This window comes from Periophthalmus magnuspinnatus, chromosome 24, assembly GCF_009829125.3.
Source record: "Periophthalmus magnuspinnatus isolate fPerMag1 chromosome 24, fPerMag1.2.pri, whole genome shotgun sequence".
In the NCBI taxonomy this organism is placed as follows: Eukaryota; Metazoa; Chordata; class Actinopteri; order Gobiiformes; family Gobiidae; genus Periophthalmus; species Periophthalmus magnuspinnatus.
This window is the reverse complement of record NC_047149.1, coordinates 8748650-8771056: the sequence shown is the minus strand read 5'-3', so window position 1 is coordinate 8771056 and position 22407 is coordinate 8748650. Positions and strand designations below refer to the sequence as shown.

The 22407-nt window shown below is 41.5% G+C and overlaps 1 protein-coding gene across 1 annotated transcript in view; it reads right to left on the bottom strand.

Moving 5' to 3' along the window:
* The window catches only part of LOC117392592 (regulator of G-protein signaling 6), a 107627-nt gene extending 88239 nt beyond the window's left edge, over positions 1-19388 (bottom strand). The window contains exon 1 of the mRNA XM_033990692.2: positions 19164-19388. Coding sequence (XP_033846583.2) covers positions 19164-19388 — 225 coding nt within the window. The remainder of the gene's footprint in view (positions 1-19163) is intronic.
* Positions 19389-22407: the final 3019 nt, after the last annotated feature.

Here is a 22407-nt window from a genome sequence, read left to right as displayed (position 1 = left end):
GTGCGTTATTGTGGCCCCAAACAAAACCATATGGTAATTCTGGTTAGGCTGTGAATAAGCGCTACGTTAATTAGAGTTTAGAAAGGTTGTCTAGTGAGGAATTATTAAAATGGCTAAGCAAAAAAAGAAAATGTCACCAATGTATCTTTGTATATATTCGGTCTTTCAAATAACTACCTACAAATCACACAAACACCACATTCGCATAGGCAGAGCGGGTGAAGTGACAACTGGGTTTGACTGAGGTGTGGTTTCCTACGGGCATTTCCCTTCCACCATCCGCCCAAAACGTGCACCATACGGCAAATACTGGAGCTAAGGTAGTGATGACAAAGCGTTGCTCAAGAACTGGAGATGGGTGCTTGTTTTCAGCCTTGTCCCCTGGCTCCTCGATGCAGCGGAGTCACTTTGCACTCACTAGAACCAGTCTAAATCAGTTTTGACAGGATAGACAAAGCAGAGACTGTTTCCCTGTCACCACTGGTCAAAAACATGGAGTGAGAAGAACACTGCAGACAGGAACACAGCTGACAAAATACATCGGCTCGTGCAGTGTTTTTAAGGACATCGCAATTCCGTTTTGTTTTTTTGATTCACAAGATTTGATAAGAATGTAAAATAAGAATGTTTTAAGAGCAAAAACAGTGCAAAAATAGATTATATCCTTGCGGTGTATAGTTATAAAGTGAGACTTCCACTAAGGTGACTGACCCAATGTGACAAAACTCCCTGATTATCGCAACAACTACATATAAATCATCTATTTGAAGACAACGGGCCTATCCATGAGTTTCAGAATGAGCAAAAAAAGCACTTTTACCTCGCAATTAACAGCTTTTACATTCCATCTTTTGAATGATGAAATGTTGTCAAATTGTTGCCTATAAAGAGGTTGAAACCCATGAATATGTTTAACTTCAACTTCAACTTTTTTTTTTCTCCACTGAGTTTCATCTGGTCTTCCGTTCATTTATTTCAATAGATTCTCTTTCCAGATTAAGATTCAGTTTAGACTTCCTCAGAGTGGTCACATCATGTTGTTGTGACATGATGCGGTTGATTTAAACAGATTTTGGCGTTGCCTTCCAGTCCGACTTCTTCAGGACAGTATCTCAGAGTCTTCCACCATTATCTAGATCTCTCACATACAGTACAATATCTTGGCAATGAGTTTATACTTTATCCTAGTTAGATTCCTGTTCAGGAGTGCCCGATTAGCTACCTGTGCATGTTTTAAATTGATGGGATAAACCAGTGTCTTAGGATTGTGACGTAGCAACTCAAAACCTAGTAAATAAACAGCTATGGGATCAGTCCGCACAGTTTTAATATTGACCAAGATCTTTCGCTGATTAACCCCGTCTATGTCTCATCTTTATCTTAATGTACACTCATTTAAAAGTAGTGCTATAAACGCACTATGTTCCAGTAAGTGACATCAGACAGTGCTTTACAAGGCCCTCCAACATCCACTCACCTAAATAACACAGCATAGTAGCTCATACATATTACATATATGAAAATGATGGGGTACTTGCAGTGTGCATGCAGCCCTGACAACCAAATCTATCATGAAGAACTGCATCATAAGCAATTTACATAATACAAGCTTAAGTTCAAAGAGGATTTCCCTCTTTAACACCCTTCCTTGCAACCAAAATGTTCACCACAATGAGTTTATAAGTGTTTTACAACTTTCATAGAGCAGAATTTTATCATCACGCCAACAACAGCTAGCGAGTATTGGTAGTATTCACATGTAGAGATGTCAAGATGAACAGGTGACCACGGTACGTTAATCAAAAAGGTCTCTCAAGGGGCAACATGAAGTACAACGCAAGTACTCACAGGCTGTGTATGTTTTTGTGTGTGTGGAGCCCTGTGTGTCACTCAGCGCTAAAATGAAATGCAGACGTCCAGGAGTTGCATCCACACAACAACAAATCCAATATGCAAATCCTCTCATTGTAAAAGGTGCAGCCAATGTCTTGAACATGTGATCCAACTACATCCTCCACATAACGGTCCAGTTTGTCCAAGTACAGGTAAAAAGGAGTATCCAGCCTTAAAATAAAGTGGTCCAGAAACCATCACAGGGCTCAGGACACAAAGCAAATGTCCCTTAAGAGCGCTACATTTGATGTAAACTGAGATCTAAAAGTGAAAGTATCAGTGAAGCATGTAATGTGTGCACAAAGATCCTTTTAGTGCACATGTACGACGTGCACGCAGGAGAAACAGGCTATTAATATAATCATTATTATCCCTGAGTCATAAAAGAGTAAGGACTATTATTTCACTCACTGTGTCATAAAAACATTCATGTTTTATTGTGACAAATATAGCCAAAATAGTTTAAATAGAAAATGCATTTGAATGTTTTTTTGTTTTTTGTAAATAATCCTTCAACTCCACTCTCATGGACTCGCAGGCTACACATGTGTCCAGGACTAAGCTCCACAACAAGACAACAAGACTGTAGGGCCAGAGTCCACTCACCTCAGGGACAGTAGGGGGCTTATCCACAGTAGTGTGTGGGCCATCCTAGCCAGGTATTGGGTCATCCAGCCAGGGGAGGAAAGGGAGGGTCTGGGTAGGAAGGGAATCTAGGGTTCAATTTTGAATAATCATAAAACTACAATATTTTGCCTCACAATAATCATAACTCAAAAACGTGATATTGTAATAGGCCTATTTGCATGCATACATTTTATCTTCAGGCTTGTGAATAGCTTTAGAACTTTTTCTGATCCAAAGCGAAGTAGGGATGGACCATTGTACAGCAAATAGGCTCTGCTCCCCAAAGCGTCATACAGCAACACTTGTGGCTTTTTCTTCTGCATTTGAGGTCAGTATAAGTTTTACAAGGACATTTTAAAAAGTAATTAATAAAGTTCTTTACTCCAAAATAGTATTAATTTATACCTCATAGATTAGCATCATACTAACTATGCTGCTAAAGCGTCATATCGAAATGTTTCACTTCTCATTGTTACCAGAAGAGGGCAACAGGCACCAAAACTAATTACACTACAAAATAAACTATCCAAAAACAATGCAAGAATAAATTGTGTACACAGTCATTCTATAAAACCATAAAATGTGAAATACCAACAGTAAAATAGTTCAAAAGTCCAAATAAAACTAGCACCACACTTTAAAGCACAAATCCTTGGAGTTAGCAGCATGCAATAAATCACAGCTCTATTAGATTGAGGGGGACGTGCTTGCAGTTACAATAGCTTGTGTAATAGTGATGCCATCAGTCCACAACATCACGCTGCACTTTCTCCCCCCGTCACCAATGAATGTCGGCACCATTTGAAATAGCCTAATAAACATGAGCTAGCGATGCACCATTGGAATTTTATGGACGTTATAGACCCCTAAAGCTCATGGCTGCTGATAAATCATAGGTTATGTCATTGTAAACAGTGAAGATATTAAACCAGCAAGAACACAAGTGTTTAGATATTGTGCTACAGTGGATTTCAAGTCTATTATGTTCAATCTAATTTAATGGGTGAAATGCATTGCTATTTATATCGAGCTATAAAGTATAATTGGAACATGCTTGCGGCAAAGTTCATTTGTTTTCAGACTCCACAGTGATAACACATGGGGGGTCAAAATGAGAAGAACAGTGTGAGAATATCTATTGCTTTGCTAAATCAGGGAGCAAAGGGTAATTTAAGGAAGCACTGTTTTGCAAAATGTCCTTGTTTTAAATTACACAAAACAAAGCTAGCATTAGCATTTGTTTGTAGTGATAATTTGAATGCTAATTACTAACTAATTATTGAATCAATTAATGTGAATACTCTGAATTATTTAGTTTGTTTAGTTTGTCTTTTTTGTTTTTTTTGCATGGACTACTGTGTAACTGCCCAATTAGGCTCTAGTGTGCAAGACGTAATATGGATTCATGTAGCTATTAATTTATATAACAGCATCTTCATACTACAATTGCTTTGATACAATTCACATTGATTGAAAAAGCCAAATGAAAACAAATGAAAGTCATTTTATGGTTACAAATACCAGATTAATGTTCCACTACATGACCAACTTATTAGGAAACATTATTTGTGTAGTAGGAAACAAGGACCACTATTTTCTGCCCCTTGACTGGTCTATGGTCAGTGCTGCGAGTTTTCTCGATGTGCACTGTTTTATAGCTGTGTTGCTAGTGGTGTTTCCTGCTCGACATGACTCGATATAGACTGGACTGGACTTCTAATATATCAGGCTACGCGAATATGATGCTCAAGTCCTGTGTTGCCAGTCCGGTCTGACTCCGCTACAGTCTGATGGTGGACATTACCTATGTCCTACCTAGCTAGAAGAATAACATCTTTGGGAGGCCTTTTCTGACAATACATGTTCTAACTGTTGTGTCCTGATCTGGGCCTGTTTGGCTGCATGCATTTGAGGAGGTTGTGGAAAACATTTAGGGGATCTTCAGCAGGGGATATCTGGAACGTGGATCTCTTTGACTCCCGGGAGTCAACCCACTGCCCCCTTTGGTTTTCATTGGCAGATTGCACCAGCCCCTTGGGTCAGGATGCACTAGCCCACTACTGACCCAGACGGACTCTTCTCTCTGCATTTCCTCTTTCAGCCAATGTTCAGTTCCCTTCATGAAGGCTCCTCCTGGTGACTCCATTCTGTCCAGAGAGGACCTGGTTTCCTCTGTGGCTCAGCAAGATGCCTTCCCTCAAGGAGGGATCTCCTGTCTCAACAAACAGGTTGGATTTTACATCCAACCCTGACCGTCTGAAGCTCTGGGTGTGGCCCCTGCAAGGCCCTGCCTAGTTTTCCTGGGGTATGCCGATGAGATAGCAGACACAGTGAGCAATACACGACCCTGTCTACACACCCTTTATATTGTTGGAAACAGTTTGACACGTTGTGTTGTGACAAGGGCAAGGTCCACTTCAGTGCCGTGTTTCAACTGTACTCACCTTCCTGCAGGGTTTGCTTAATCAGGGACGTATGCCATCTACTCTGAAGGTATATGTTGCTGCCATTTACTCCTGGCCTGCAGGGTTGGATGGTTCTGCTGTTGGTCATAACAGGGATACTTTCAGTGTTTTTAAAGGGTGTTTGATACTTGCATCTGCTCAGCCGCTCTGTTGTTCCAATGTGGGATCTTTCCCTTGTACCCGAGGCCATGCGGTCCCCTCCATTTAAGCCATTTGCGCAGATCGGCTTTAAGTGGCTCTCAACGAAAACTGCATTTCTTCTGGGCATAGCTTCCGCTAAGCGGGTGAGTGAGCTACATGCTCTATCTGTTCATGAATCCTGTTGCCGTTGGCATCCTGACGTTTAGGGTTTTCCTTTGGCCTAATGCCGCATTATTTTGTTCCAGGTACTCTCATCGTGCCGGAGGTAACATACTGTACCTTTAATATAACCTTTTTGCCTTTGAGTTTTTTCAATACAGATACCACAGTGAATCAACTGAATTGGCAAAGTGAAGTGTTTTGTCACAATGGCAGTGAGGTAACTACAAACCCCCCATTCGGTTCACAATTCAAAAAACAACAGGTAGCTTCAGTTGTGAAATATTTTTCCAAAAAACCAGCAGCCTAAAATGTCCCTGGATGGACACAGGTGGTCTGAAAATGTTTTGGCCCATGGCTCCGTTCCACGTGGTGACACTGATAACATTAGCAGGGAATAGAATGAGCAGCTCCGGGCATGAGCACATAAAGATGACAGGCTGACAGGAGGCAGAGGAGCGCAAAGCAGAACTGGGATTATAATAGGGACTGGTTTGGTCACTCCAGATGTGGATGTGATGGATACAGCTGTCAGACTGCTAGAGTGGAGGTACAAATCTATATGTACACAGTAGGGACCTTTTCAGTGTGATTACTTCAATCACAAAATACAAAATCAAATGTATGTTAAAATGTAACATCTAAAGTGTGTAACAGCTTAGCCAAAAAATAGACTAAAATAAATAATATTTTTCCTTTTGGTTGTGTTTATTGCACTTAAAAACATGCCTGTTTACTGTGAGCGGGCTTGCATCTCCATAAACCTGACTCTTATTTGACCTAGAGGAGGGCTTTCTTCTGTTTGTAGTTTCCATGGAAATGTTCTTCCTTTGGCTATAATCAATAATCAGTATGGCATAAAACTCATCTATCTCCATGTAGAATGTTCCAAAGTGTTGTTTTAACTGTCTACTTCCATGAAATTAACAAATCGAATAAAAAGATCTGAAGAAATATCAATATAAAGAAAATATGATGATTTGTCACCCAACCATAATTATTATTTAATCATATTTCTTGAGCAATGCGTCACACTTCAAAATGTGTTAGAGCGACAGGCCTATTAACAATCCATTGATACTGCTGTCCAAACCCTGACCTGGAATCTGCAGACTGACCCAAAGTGGCCTCAGCTCCTCTCCTCCATCTCACGACTCACTGCTCACGTCGCCACCAAACCTAAGCCAGCAATAAAGAGCTTATTCTGCTCTGTAAACACAACCACCCGAGTGCCAAGATGGTGCCAAAATACAACAGAAAAACAGAGGGAGTGTAAGAAGTCATATTTAAAAGTCTTATATTAGGCAAAACTGACTCCTGAGAGATGTTAGCCATGTTATAATACTGTTACCTCCTTAAAAACAGACCTGGAGTTGTGTTTTGTTTCATTCACACATGTTTGAGTAACACTTTATTATTAGTCTGCCTACATCTCCAAAGCTCAACATGCTCTGCTCCATTTCATCATTGTGAGGTCATGAAGTGGTAGTTTATAGGGTAATAGGTATTTTTGCCCAAATGAATAGCTTTACTCTTCAATACTGTAGAATAACCTTGTTGATAAGTTGTTGTGTCCAAATATTGGTTCTGCTGATACAGTATCCCCGGTTGGACATTAAAATTTATGTAATTAGACTTTTTACTGTTCATAGTTGGCCCAGAAAGTCTCATAATGGTTGATGTTTTATTTATACAAAGCTGTAGTGTTTACTTGAGGGACAAATAACAGCCACATAACACATTTGGATCAGATCTTTTCGTTTTCAGCCTCTGCACTGGTATCGCTTGATATTGGGTATCAGCAAATTGTTTAAAGCTGTAGTATTGAAATCAATATCACAACTGAAAATACTGGATGGGTGCATCCCTAGCTCTTGCATTTTTGTTTCATCTTTTGTTAAGTTGAGATTGTCAATAGAAAGTCTAATATCTGCTGGTGCACAGAGGAGTGAAGCAGTTCCAATGAGGTTAAAACCATCGCTGCAACTATTACCACTTAATGACATCACAAGAAGGAACAGAGTTTTTCAGTTTGAGAAAAAAAAAGTCAAATATAGGCCCTTTAAATTAAAATACAATACCGAATGCATTACCAAGTACATTTACAAAGACCTTCCCATTCTGGATAATGCACATGGAATTTTTATCACTTGCGAGTTTGAAGAGAAGAAATAGAGAAAACAAAGTTAGCATGCTAGTCACGTTCCAAGGTCGGCAAATGCCTTCACCTTGACAGAGCGAAAAACAGCAAATCACATCAGAATACAAACAGGGAACTTTAGAAAATCTTTCATTCTGTCTAAAAAACTTTTTTGGACTGACAAAAACAAGCAAAAATAGTGTAAATGTTGGGGAAAGGGTATAGGAAAGTTATATACGTGAACTAGCAGCTCTCCGTGCTAATAGATACAGTGGGTACGGAAAGTATTCAGACCCCTTAAATTTTTCACTCTGTTATATTGCAGAGATACGTTTTTGTTTTTTTTTTCCTAATTAATGTACACACAGCACCCCACACTGACAGAGAAACACTAAATTGTTGAAATTTTTGCAGATTTATTAAAAAAAGAAAAACTGAAATATCACATGGCCGTAAGTATTCAAACCCTTTGCTCAGTATTTAGTAAAAGCACCTTTTGAGCTAATACAGCCATGAGTCTTTTTGGCACCTGGATTTGGGGATCTCTGCCATTCCTCCTTGCAGATCCTCTCCAGTTCTGTCAGGTTGGATGGTGAACGTTGGTGGACAGCCATTTTCAGGTCTCTCCAGAGATGCTCAACTGGGTTTAAGTCAGGGCTCTGGCTGGACCATTCAAGAACAGTCACGGAGTCCTGAAGCCACTCCTTCGTTAGCTGTGTGCTTAGGGTTATTTTCTTGTTGGAAGGTGAACCTTTGGCCTAGTCTGAGTCCTGAGCACTTTGGAGAAGGTTTTCGTCCAGGATATCCCTGTACTTGGCCGCATTCATCTTTCCTGCGATTGTAACAAGTCGTCCTGCCCCTGCAGCTGAACCCCGCCCCATGCTTCACTGTTGGGACTGCAGGTGGACAACCCCCCACTAGAAAAGTTACACAGTGCACATTTAAGTAACATGCTAATATAGATGTGGTTTAAAGAAAAAAATAAATTTGGTTTCACTTCCAACAAAGGTTGAAGTATTTTTTGAATTTTTTTGTTATTTTGAGCTTTTCATTTACTAGCAGTCAAAAACTTAGTTGGTACTGAAAAGTTTTACATTGTCTCTTATGCAAAACAAAATGTTTGGTTTACATTATCATGTCTTATTCTATAGAGCACATTACAGCAATCCAGCAGCCTTTTGTGCAAACTCAAGAGTTGTGGTGATGAGAGGTTGAGCTCCTAACAAAAAGGATGTAGGCGGAGGTCAGGTCTTTAAAGGGGTACTGGAATAAAACAGCTCATTTGAAGTCATTGAATTTCAGAATAAAATGTCAATATGATCAAGAGAAATCAAAGGACTGAGTCTGGGCTAATCCACAGCTATTTACTTAGTTTCATACCGATTCTGATGCCACAGTGATAATAAAAAACACTCTTTAGACAGTAGAATGAGATTTTAAACATTAAGTCATACTACTTTATTTTATATTCCCATGTGGCCTTATATCTGTGTAATGTCTCAGTCGTCCAGTAGGTTCCATAGTGGTCCATGTGTGTATACTAGTCTATGTGTCTTTTATTTGTTCTGATACAGCTCAATATCATTCTAAAGCTATTCAGAAAAGGTTCATTTTTGTCCTGTGAATGTGACATTTTTTAGTATTGATAAGTATCTGATTTTCAATACTTTGGACAACTCTACTGTGTACCCCCTGGAAATCTAACCCACGACTTTATAATTCTCTGACACTACCACACAAGATCATGAGCATTATTAATATTAATCGTTTAATCGTTAAGACTTTAGGGCGAAACTGCAAAAATAATACTGACTGAATTTTGAATGATCATATTGATTTTAATTTTGTCTCATTAAAAAGATAAAACTTGCTTTTAATGTTTATTTCATGAGCATGAACTATACATACATTAAGTTTATATAGTTTGGCATAGGATGGTAGGTGAAATATCTTGCTCAAGAATACACAGTGCACTGATTGGAGCTGGAATAAAACCAGCAGCTGTACTTTAAACATTGGTCAATTTTGTTTTGACTACTTTTAGAAAACAGTAATATGGGTAAGGCCAAAAGCCCCAGACTACACATTATAATGGGGGGTTAGTGGGCTCTCATTACTATGGACTGTACATGGGATGCTTCTACTATGCCGCTTTCATTGATATTCACCTGATGTAACCCCTGTCTCTTACCCACACTCACACCACACTCTATATATGGGCATAAACAAGAGGCAGATGCATAACTTTTTCTCACTATCGACTTTAGTATCAGGGTTGTTTGTAGCTTTGTGGGGGTTCAATTTAAAGAGCTGTTACAGGGACTGATTAGTCAAATTGCAATGGAGTCATTAAGAACTAGAACTAGAACAAGTATTAAAAAAATTACCCAAAAAGTACCCATTCCCATAATAATAGTTACAAAAAGAGTTGCACAATAAATTCAGTTTCAGTGGCAAAAACAAGTGGCCATTACTACATCCCTTTTTACTGTAAAATATATAATAAACTAATTCAAAAACAGGTGCACACTTTTGGTGTAAATGTAGAAAATGTTTATGTTAACTGTCAATATGATTTTAATTTAGCTAAATATCTAAAAGGTGAACTCCACTTACGGCGAGAATAGACACGGATTTGTAAAGACTTCCTTGCACAATATCGTCTCTAGGTGAATAGTTTCTGTGCCAATTGTGCTGTGCAACTTGTCAAATTGAAAATACTCTATTCTATTAAAAATAATGTCATCAAAAATTGATTACCTTCCATCCACTGACTGTATAAATGTCGATTGTATCATAGCAACCAAAGAACCAATCCGCAGTGAGGCTGTTAAAGGTCTTGTCTGTTATTAATTGTTCATATCTTGATTTACAGACATAATAGTGACAGACAGGATCACGTAAAGTGGATTAATACAAACTAGACCAAAATGACGAGTCTGACAGCAACAGTTACAGAGAGAGGGGCTACAGTTTTTCAATGTAAAGTGAATTGGAGCCAGAGTCGATGGAGCCGGAAGCGCGCACATGATCACTTTCTATTCAGAACACGGCGGCTAGCAGGTTAGCTATGTCCATTTATATATACGGTCTATGGTTCAGGATGTATGAGCTTTTTCTGCGACTCAAAACCTGGAGCAAAGCCACAGTAACAACACACACAAATAGGATTGACACTTAATTAACATACTACTCCACAAACTCATTCTCATGGTGTTGAAACCATTGAATTGTTACTAATTGTGATTCCAATTATGAACCAAATAATCACAAATATAATTTCTTCCATAGACTAATTGAACAGCCCTAATGCCACCCCTCCACCGTCACCAAAAACACATTAATCATAGTCAACTTGAACGCCCCACTCCCCAAGAAATGTGCACCTAAAGCCAATAGAATCTGTTTCAAATCCAATAGAAGACCTACTGCTTTAATTAGCGCAACATAACTCGAAAACGGTACAATTACTTTTCACGTTGGTTTGTTATGGATGTAGTCTAGCCAAGTTCGTAGGTAGCACGGTGCGGTCCCTTGGTATGATGTTGTCTTGTTTATTAGCTTAGCCTCTCTTCACAGAGCATTGCGATGATTTCACAATGGTCCAATTAAACGTGAGAAGTACAAAGAAATGCATGGCTAGCTCGTACAATGGGAATGTGCGGATCAATAAGGAGGTTCAGAGGCGGTGGATTAGCGCGTACAGCTAGCTATACCATTATCAGGCTTTACTTAACATGATTATCCGTATGAGGCACTATGGACAAAGTATGCTATGTTTATCTCTCCAAATCCTATAGTCCCAAGGAATATCTACAATATGTTTACTGTTTTATCTTTTGCATCTTTGACCAAACTAGGTATTGAAATATTGATAAACGTGCTTTCTATATTTAAGGTGGACTTGTATTGGTCAGGCTGAATATTATGATTTTAAATGTCCACAATAGTATGTCATATATTATAACTATAACCAAACAAAAACACAGTATACAGTGAAAGTTATCTGAAGTAAAGCCTGACGATCTCATCCCTGCATTGTACATTACTATTCTACTGCAATATTCAACTTCTAATTCCCATCATGCCGCTCATGTTTTTGCATTTCATCGTGCTTCGACACTTGATATATCTACTCCAAACATCTTCCAATTTCCCCCTAATCCATTATGGAAGGCTGTGAGGAGCAGAAAAGCAGTGCGCACACCCAGATGATATTAGTGTGTGGAAATTGCCTTATGCTGGGAGCCTCAGACGCAGCTGGGATACGACGATTCAATGTCTTTGGTCTGATTGGTTTGTGCTAGTGGAGAAACAGCGCCAGAATGACAACTTAGACCAGGCGGCTAACAAGAGAGCTGCTGTTTATGGACAAATGCACAAGTGATCTGACCTTCATAAAAAACTGTGAAATGATCATGAAGACTGACAGATGGAGAGGCACTGGATAAAGATGTGAATGATGAGCTGTTTATATTGATTTTTATTTGTGCTGTTTGTGGCGTATTAAAGTGGATGTGCTTCAGATTACTTACTCTTACATGGTATTTTCCCCAGAGGTTGGTGAGTGAATTGTACTCAAATAAGAGAAAAGTTACTTCAGGATAATATTATTCAGGCAGAAGTACAAAGAAGTGATCCAAGAAATTACTCAAGTAAGAGTAAAGAAGTATTTTTGGAAAACTACTACTCAAGCAAGAGTAACTTAAAGAGTAACTGCTGGGACATTTATAATTTGAAGTTTATGTAATTCGTGCATTATTTAATGTTTTGTCCTTCAAAGTATGGGATTTTAAAAAGATATACACACAAATATGAGAAAAATGACATGAAGGAGCAGTGTAAGAAGCAATTGATTTCATATTGTCAACATGAAGCTTTTGTCACTTGTAGACTTACAGTGGGAAGTGGGACCAAAACCTTTACTCAAGTAAGAGTAAAAGTATGCAGTTAGAAAAGTACGCTGAATGGTGAAATTTCTTTACAAAGTTACTCAAGTAAATGTAACTGAGAACCACCCATCTCTGATTTGAACCAACTATGAAGTGCAGTTTGTGCAGTTCAAAGGGACAGAAGTTAAGGACTGTTGGATTATGTGACATGAACAGTTTGTTTTTCCTGTATCCTTGAGACCCTGTCTGGAGGTAAACTTGCACAGTGAGATGGATTCTTGCAATATTTGTGAGTTCACAAACTCACAAGAGTCCATCTTGGCGTGCACCTGCTGTAAGGTTAATCAGGCGGACCAATCACAGAGCAGCACTGAGGTTTGTGAGAAAGCCAAAGGCGACATGCCCAAGCAAATTAAAACAAACATGGCAACACCAACAGATGTATTTCAGCCTATTTTAGGATCAATACTGACTATATTGTTAGTGAAAAAAATGCAGAGAATCAGAGCTTTGTCCATTTGTGGACAGAGAAGGTCTCTGTGCTTTTCTCTCAACTCGAAGTAACAAAGGTTTGATTTTTCTGCTTGTTCCGCTGTTGTAACGTTTCGACCAATCAGATTCGCATAAGAATCAGAATCAGAATCAGAAGACTTTTATTGCCATAGTCTGTGAACACAGTTCACAAACTAGGAACTTGATACGGTGAAAAAGTGCAACATAAACACACTGAATAAATACAAATACAAATAAGAGCATGCACAAAGTTAAAAAGATATGCTTAAAAAAATCAAATGAAATACTTAAAGGGAAAAAATATGTACAATAGCAGCATCAGAACAACAGTGCAAAGTGGCTTATTAAAGTGACCGGTGTTATAAGTGTCCAGTTTAGTGCAGATATTATAGAGTGTTCATGAGACAAACAGCAGAGGGGAAGAAACTGTTCTTATGGCGAGAGGTTCTGGTCCCAATGGACCGTAGCCTCCTGCCAGAGGGAAGTGGCTCAAATAGTCCATGTCCAGGGTGAGAGGTGTCAGCTGCTATACGGCCTGCTCGCCCCCGAGTCCTGGAGACGTACAGGTCCTGTATAGATGGAAGGCTGCAGCCAATCACCTTCTCAGCAGAGCGCACAATGCGCTGCAGTCTCTGTCTGTCCCTGGCAGTGGCCCCAGCGAACCACACAGTGATGGAGGAGGTGAGGATGGACTCAATGATGGCCGTGTAAAACTGCACCATCATCTGGACTGGCAGCTTGCGTTTCCTCAGCTGCCGCAGGTGGAACATCCTCTGCTGGGCTTTCTTGATGAGGGAGCTGATGGTCGGCTCCCACTTGAGATCCTGGGTGATGCAGGTGCCCAGGAAGCGGAAAGAGTCCACAGTGGTGATGGGGGAGTCCGTCAGGGTGAGGGGAGGCAGGGGGGCTGTGACTTTCCTGAAGTCCACGATCATCTCCACTGTCTTCTGGGCGTTGAGCTCCAGGTTGTTGCTGCTGCACCAGGACACCAGCCGGTCCACCTCCCTCCTGTAGGCAGACTCATCGCTGTCCGAGATGAGTCCGATGAGGGTGGTGTCATCCGCAAACTTAACCAGTTTGACGGAGTCGTGGCTGGAGGTGCAGCAGTTGGTGTACAGGGAGAAGAGCAGGGGAGAAAGTACACAGCCCTGTGGAGATCCTGTGCTGATAGTCCGAGTGTCCGAGACATTCTTCCCCAGCCGCACGCGCTGTCTCCTGTCTGTCAGGAAGTCAGTGATCCACCTGCAGGTGGAGTCAGGCACGTTGAGCTGAGCGAGCTTGTCCTGGAGCAGAGCAGGGAGGATGGTGTTGAATGCAGAGCTGAAGTCCACAAACAGGATCCTGGCGTAGGTTCCCGGGGAGTCCAGATGCTGGAGGATGAAGTGAAGGGCCAGGTTAATGGCGTCGTCCACAGACCGATTGGCTCTGTAGGCAAACTGCAGAGGGTCCAGGAGGGGGGAGGTGAAGGACTTGAGGTGGTGCAGGACCAGGCGCTCAAATGACTTCATGACTACAGACGTCAGCGCCACAGGTCTGTAGTCATTAAGTCCAGTGATCCTGGGCTTCTTGGGGACGGGGACAATGGTGGACAGCTTGAAGCAGGCTGGGACATGACATGACTCCAGGGAGGTGTTAAAAATGTCCGTGAAGACAGGAGCCAGTTCCTCAGCACAGTGTCTAAGGGTGGAAGGAGAGACACCGTCTGGGCCCGCGGCCTTACGGGGATTCTGCTTCCTGAAAAGCTTAGTCACGTCCTGCTCCACAACTGTGAGGGCAGTGGGGGAGGAGGGGGGGTCCGAGGTGGGTTTGGAGGTAATGTCCATGATGGTGGGGGAGGAGGGGGAGGGGTGTGAAACTTCAAACCTCGCATAAAAGCCGTTTAACTTTTCTGCTAGTTGTTTGTTGTCCACGGCGGGAGGGGCTTTGGGCCTGTAGTTGGTGATTTGCCTAAGCCCTCTCCAGACAGAAGCAGAGTCGTTGGTGGAGAATTGCTGCTCCAGACGTGTATTGTATTTCGCTTTAGCCTTTTCCACCTCTTTGCTAAACACATACTTGCAACGCCTGTAGCCTTCACGATCTCCTGCCCTGAAAGCCATCTCCTTTTCCCTCCTCAAATGTCTAAGTCTGGGTGTGAACCAGGGTTTGTCGTTGTTAAAAGTCACCCTGGTGCATGATGGAATGATGCTGTCCTCACAGAACTGAATGTATGACGTCACAGTGTCTGTGTACTCATCCAAACTGTCTGTGGCAGCCTTAAACACATCCCAGTCTGTAGTGTCCAAACACGTGCGAAGCTCCTCCACAGCCTCACTGGTCCACTTCTTAGAAGTCCTCACAGCAGGTTTGGAGAGTTTCAGCCGTTGTTTGTAAGCAGGGATGAGGTGAACCATGACGTGATCAGAGTATCCTAGAGCAGCGCGGGGCACGGCTCTGTAGGCTCCACTGACCGTTGTGTAACAGTGATCCAGCGTCTTCTGCTCTCTCGTCGGGCAATTAATAAACTGTTTATATTTGGGTAGTTCCTGGCTCAGATTTCCCTTATTAAAATCCCCCAGGATGATCAGTAAAGAGTCCGGGAAGGTTCGCTCCACATCCAGAATCTGCTCCGCGAGCACGCGCTGGGCCTCGTGCGTGTCCGCGCACGGAGGGATGTAAACAGCGGCCAGGATGAATGAAGTGAACTCACGTGGAGAGTAGAAAGGCCTACAGTTAATGAAAAGATATTCCACGGCGGGAGAGCAGTGTTGGGAGATCACAGTCACATCCGTACACCAGGCGTTGTTGATGAAGAAACAGACACCTCCACCTTTCGTCTTTCCCCCGGAGAGTCCCCGTTGTCTGTCCGCGCGGAGGAGTTGGAATCCCTCCAGTTGAAGCGCACAGTCCGGGATACGCTCATTGAGCCATGTCTCCGTGAAGCATAAGACGCAAGAGGAAGAGAAGTCTTTGTTTCTCCTCATCAGCAGTGCCAGTTCGTCCGTCTTGTTGCTGAGTGAGCGAACGTTAGACAGGAAAATTCCAGGTAGGGGCGTGCGAGCGCCGCGTCTCCGGAGGCGCACCAAGGCCCCTGCCCGCTTTCCTCGTCTTCGGCGTCTCACTCTTTTGGCCAAAGAGTGAACAAAATCTACTGCAGGAACTAAAAAGACCGGCAGTAGATCGACAGGAGTGGTAGTTCTGATGGATAAGAGCTCTTCACGGGTGTAAGAGCACGCGAACACAGGACAAACGCACAAAAACAAAAAACACACAGCGCACCAAATCACCAGGGCGACCGTACGTGGCGCCATCTTGGATCATATAACGGTCAGGACGTTCTGTGTTTTCTGATCACTTTCAGTGAGAGCCATCTTGGATTGATAATGTGTAGAACTCAGTTCAGAGTGACACACATATCACTCTGGTGTGAGCCAGGTTAGTGTGGAGGCAGCATGGAGCAAACTGAAACAACAGCAGAGACTGAAACAACAGCAGAGACTGAAACAACAGCAGAGACTGAAACAACAGCACAGACTGAAACAACAGCAGAGTAAGAGTGAGGCTTTCAATATAAGTTTCTTGTTGTCTCCAAAGTTCCCCTGACTTTTTCTGGACACTGGTTGTGAGGCTGCAGGACACAGAGGACAGAGAGGACATAGATGAGGGACACTTTTGTCCTGCTACTTTCCACACACCACCTGACACTGGATCTGCTGACCATACCTCACCCTACCTGACCCTACCTGACCAGTCCTGCTGTTAAGATGCACTGAGACCTTTGACTCAGGTGCAAAGGCGTCTGAAAGTTCTGTATAAATGTTTATCTTTACTACAAGGCAGCACTGTATTTGAGTCTCATATTTTCCAGTCCAAGTCTTGCCCAGAATACACATCTGAGTTCAGATGGGCACGATCGACAGGTGGATTAGCCAATCAGGGACACTCATGGTCCGTCCATCTCAAAACAAATATGGCTGCTTACGAGGAAAAAAAGAAAGGAAAAAAATATCACAGGAGACTGAAAATCATTCTGCAGAATCAATGAGCGAAGCACTAAACTCTGTTAACCTGAGGTGAGATTGTGATTGAGCCAGTGAGCCCCTTTGTTTCACATGTGCCACTGAAATGTGTTTGACCATGTTTGGTTCTGACACATTTACACATTACAGTAAAACCACAATGAACAATATTTATATCAGAGTATCGATCACCTGTTGATACTACTAAAACATAATACTCAGAAATGCATACAAAATTCATGTCAAAAAGAATATAAAAAACATCAACATTACAATGCTATAGACACACAACACTGCCAATATGAGACTGCAGGAGACACTTTCACCACATCACCGACACAACTGCAGTATCTATGGTCATAATTCAGCCTCTGCGATAACTACGCTGCTACTTTGCCTTAATCACTGCTCTATGTTACACAATGACATCTTATATCGATTTTCCATGTTGCTATTCGTATAATGAGAGCCGCGTGTGCAATAAAATATCCATAGAGTAGTGTCACAATTCAATAAATATGCCTGTGTGTGTGTCCATATATTAAATCAGAACTGCATGAGAAATGAAATACAGGCTATAGAGCGTGGATAACAGCCTATTATTAATGCCACTCATATTAAAGGCCTTTGAAATGCAGTGGAGCCTGGGTTATGTCACACACTTATGCAACGTATATGAGGCCTTGTTGAGTTGGAAATGATATAGCACTTAAAGCAATATGAAGCTCTAATTGCAAAATGAACAGGTATGCACATTTTTATGGTTCAAATAAGTGGTTTGTAAGGCTGCACGGTTTTGAAAAAAATGCATTTTTTATTATTGGGATTAGTTTTATGATTGAAGCAAAATTCTGTTTCAATTAACATGTATTTATTTGACTGTATTTTACTGCTGACGTTAATGATGAACTGTCTTATCATGTAATTGTAATGAAATGTGTCATTTTAAATGTGTGTTCGTCTGTCCAGAGCCTGCACCTGCCCCGGGACTACAGATGGAAAGTAGCAGTAGCTAAATCTGGTACAAATCATATTTTCTTTGATAAGATGAATGAATCTGTACATGTACATCTGTACATAAAGAATAAAGAAAGAAAGAACAGACAACAACTCTGTTTCTGAAATGTTGAACTTTGACCTCTGTTCCAAACCACATACTTTTATTATTTGTGAGTAACATTGATACAGTCTGTACTGTTTATATTCAGGGGGGATTTTTTATGAAACAAATCAAATTGAAGATCAAGATTGTTCAAATATTTTGAATAAACTTTGTTGTTTGCAGAGGGCATTATATTACTTAAATACTCGCAGCCTTTTCTTTTTCGATCATTCAGTTTTTGGTTCAGTTTTGATTCACATTACTGTCCTGGTGAAATGCAAGATATTTTTCGAAAACCTCCACACAATATTGTCCTCTGATTTCTATTCACAAACTATTTCCTCAGATTGCTTGTCAAACTGCAGCTGTGTTTGTAAGGATTTAGAGCCTGGGAGACTGCGGTCTGACAGGTAGCGGCAGGATAAAATCACTTTCACTTGACTTATCCTCAGAACTCAGGGTGCAGTGAAGTCCAGTCAAAGGTGAGGGAAGGTGAAGTGTCAGTGCAAAGGGATGAACCACAGACAGTCAACGATAGATCACCTACTGCTGATGCAAGGAGACGTAACTTTACTAATATTGAGTTTATGTATTCTGTGAAATAACGGCAAAGATCAAATTGATTCCTAAAATGTAAATCCTGCTGAACAAATTAGGCTAAATGTAATTGGTAATTGGCAGTTGTAAATGAATCGTAATTAAGGGCTTTGTTAATTAGTGAAAAATGGATTACACAGCACAACTTAGAAAGTCAAACACAGAAAAAAAAAACAAATTAAAAGATGCAATGCGTAGCTTTTCTGGTAGAGGGTCTGCCACCATCTTGTCTCCATGGAGATGTTTGCTTTGCCTGCCATGTTCCACAGTACGGCTTCAAAAATATCCATCTCTATCATTTATTTCATTATTTTTATTGCTCAACATAACCTCTCAGCAGGTCTGACCTGTAAATTGGCCTTGTGATGCTACCAGCTTGTTGCCGTGGAGATATACAAGTTAAGTGTCATACTGTGGAACATTCTAGGCATGTGTAGACCCTCCACCAAAAAAGTTACACAGTCCACAAGTAACATCTCTGCATCGTGTATCTTCTAATTCAGGGATAAATGCATTAACAAACCAACAAGCCCACGACATAAACCAACAAAACATCCTACTTATCCAAAACTTCTCATTCCCATTTCCCAATTTGTTCCATATTCAAACCAGCGAACGCCAATTCCAAACTTTCCCTACCTTTCTGTAGACAATCATATTGGGCGAGTCATCCTCCACGTCCATGGTGCTCATAGACCTCATGGACAGTAGCGCTCGGGTCGGGGTTTTGGTCTGGACTTCCTTAGACCCATCCTCGGACCCCTCGTCGGACTCCGCGGACCCCTCGGTGCTGGCCTGGTCCTGGTCTTTGTCCTCCGCGTCCTTATTTGGGGTTTTTTTCTCCTTCTCCGCCTCTTTCTCCATTGGTTCTTTCAGTTTTGGTGGTGGTGGTGGTGTCGGTGGTGGCTGCTGGGTCGCCTCCGCCATTTTGAATTGATTCTATCTTTTTCTTATTGTTGTGAATCTTGTTTGATGTCCTTGTGTGCTCCCTCCTCAGGATAAGGTGCTGCAGAAAGAAAGAGAGAGAGCGAATGGAGGTGAAGAAGATTTTATAACTCACCACCGGGCTCAATCTTCAAACTGATAGCGCCACGAAACAAAAACTTCAATTTCGATTTCAATAGGGGAAAAACATGATACTCAAAACGAAAGACACACTATGTCACGTTTTTGGGTAGAAGGACGGCCGCGTGCTTGCCTAGAATGTTCCACAGTGGGCATTAAACTTAATCTACAACTAGATAGAGCTTCCAGTCCGTTACAGGTCAAATCTGCGGAGAGGCGAGCCCATTTACAGTCAGAATAACATGTTTTCCCTGTATTTTGGAGCAATAATAACACCTGTAATGGCTGTTTTACATTTTAAGACAAAAATAATAAATAAAATAATACAAATCCAAAAGCAAAGTGCACAATTTCTCCCAGAGCCAATCATATTCTCATTGGGAACTCATCGCACTTTAAAATGTGTTTCAAAATCATCCAATCGTCCAATTAGCTTCATGTAAATTGGGTAATCTGGTTATTTTAAAAGACTGCCGTGTTCCAGCAGCAAACGTTGAGGATGTAATTACCAATTCTGAAAATGGAAAGAATTGTGGAAGAATTAAAAAAGCTTACAAATATATTCCAAGTAGAGCCTAGAATCTGTTTTTCCTCTTCTGTCAGGCTTCAGATGGTGTTTTTAAAGTGGCCAATTAAAACTTTTGACGAGTTTATCAGATTTAAACCAAAACCGCAAATTTGCAAAGTGCACAAGACGAGATAACAACTAAAAAATCCACACAGAAACTGAAACTGATCGGCCTGGTGTCTATATTTAATTGTTCTCAGAGGGAAATCTGTCCACTCTATTCAAAGCTTTTAATAAACGGGAAAAACATGAACAGTGTCTCCATGGAGATGTTATTATTATTGGAATGTTCTGCAGTATGGCATTAAACTTATCTGTTGCACCTAGTCAGTAACAAGTGAAAAGAATACATTCGACTGTGAGTGGGTCGCGTCTCCATAGATCTGACCTTTAGCTTGGGCTGGAATCAGACCGCTATTAACTTTCAGGTCACTTCTATTATTGAGACTCGCTTTTTTTCATCTAAAGCTACAGTATGTTTGGATTTGCCACTGGTGAAATTGGTGAAAAATTCCAGTCCCATTTTAAATCCCAGCACAGTACTGAAACAGCTCTTTTAAAAGTTTTTAATGACCTGCTTTTAACTGTTGACTCTGGGAAATGTGCAGTTCTTTTGCTTTAGATTTATCAGTTTCCTTCAACATAGTGGATCACAGCATCCTTCTGTCCCGCCCGGAGACACATGTGGTCATTAAGGGGGCAGGTTTTTTGTGAACCTAGGACAGGACTCCTGCTGTGTCTCCCTTAGAATACGGTGTGCCACAGGGTTCTACATTAGGGCCGGCTCTTTTTACTCTGTACATGCTTTCCCTGGGTGATGTTTTTCGAAAGCACAATGTGGCATTTCATCATTTTATAGATAACATTCACAAACATTGGGCACAAACTTCCTTAAAACTTAAATCAAAACAAAACAGATTGTAGTGTTTGGCCAAACTAACCCACTGCTTGGGTCTGACAGTGTGACTGGTCCTCTGTCCTCTTATTGCTGCCCTGCAGTGAGGAATCTGGGGGTGTCTGTGACTCTGTGTTCAAACTGAACAAGCACATTAGCTCTGTCATAAAGTCCAGCTTCTTTCAGTCGAAGCTTCTTACCAAAGTAAAAAAGCAACCCACGCATTTGTAATGTCATGTCTGGATTACTGTAATAATTTGTATGTGGGGCCGAACCAGGGCTCCCTGCAGTGCTTACAGAATGTTCAGAACACTGCAGCTCATCTGCTGACAAAAACTAAGAGACAAGAGCACATCACGTCTGTGGGCCTAGTTCATATTGGGTGCAATGCAAAATGTTATTTATTGTGTTTAAATGTGTGCATCTGTGTGAAATCTAGACTGATATCTTTGGATTTTTGTATTCAGAGGGTTATCAGTCTAGTCACCTGTGTCTCAAGCCCAGTCAAACATCATTGTGCAATAACATTTTTTTTTTTGACACATGTGAAACAAAGGAGCTCATTGGTCACCTATGATTTATAAATAAAATCACATTTCTCTATTTCTCTCACCTCACATTAACAGAGTTTAGTCAAATGTACCCCAAGAAGACCACATACTGTATCTTTACTGGTGTCTGCTTTTACAACATCACACTTATCTCCATATTATTAGGCCCGAGCCCCTACAGGGCGTAGGGCCTATTGCTTCCGCAACGATGAGTGCGAAGCACTCATCGTTGCAGACTGTCTTCACGAAGTTGCGCGCGAAGCGCGCAACTTCGTGGCAGCACCGCGACCTTGCACAGACTCCTGTGTCCTAGCAACCCATGCCGTAGGCATGGGACATGCATATTTGTTCTTGCTAGCATGTCAGCGTCAACATTGAGTCAATGGGCGAAGCCCATTGACTCAATGTTGACGCTGACGCAGCGCGAAGCGCTCATGTTCCCAAACACACTCCTGGCATCGAGCCCTATCCAAGCCCCCATGCCGCAGGCATGGGCCATACTTGTTACTGCTAAAATGAATGGAAGTCAATGGGAGGTCAATGGCGGACCCCGACGTCATGGCGAATGACGAGCGCGTTAGCGCTCGTCATTCGCCATTGACCCCACGGTGACGTGGGGAAAGTCGAGAGCTTTCAAAAAACGTATAATATGCCATTGTAATGTTATCGGATATATTGTTTTTGCTAAAAATATTATTATTTTTATTTAGGCCCGAGCCCCTACAGGGCGTAGGGCCTATTGCTTCCGCAACGATGAGTGCGAAGCACTCATCGTTGCAGACTGTCTTCACGAAGTTGCGCGCG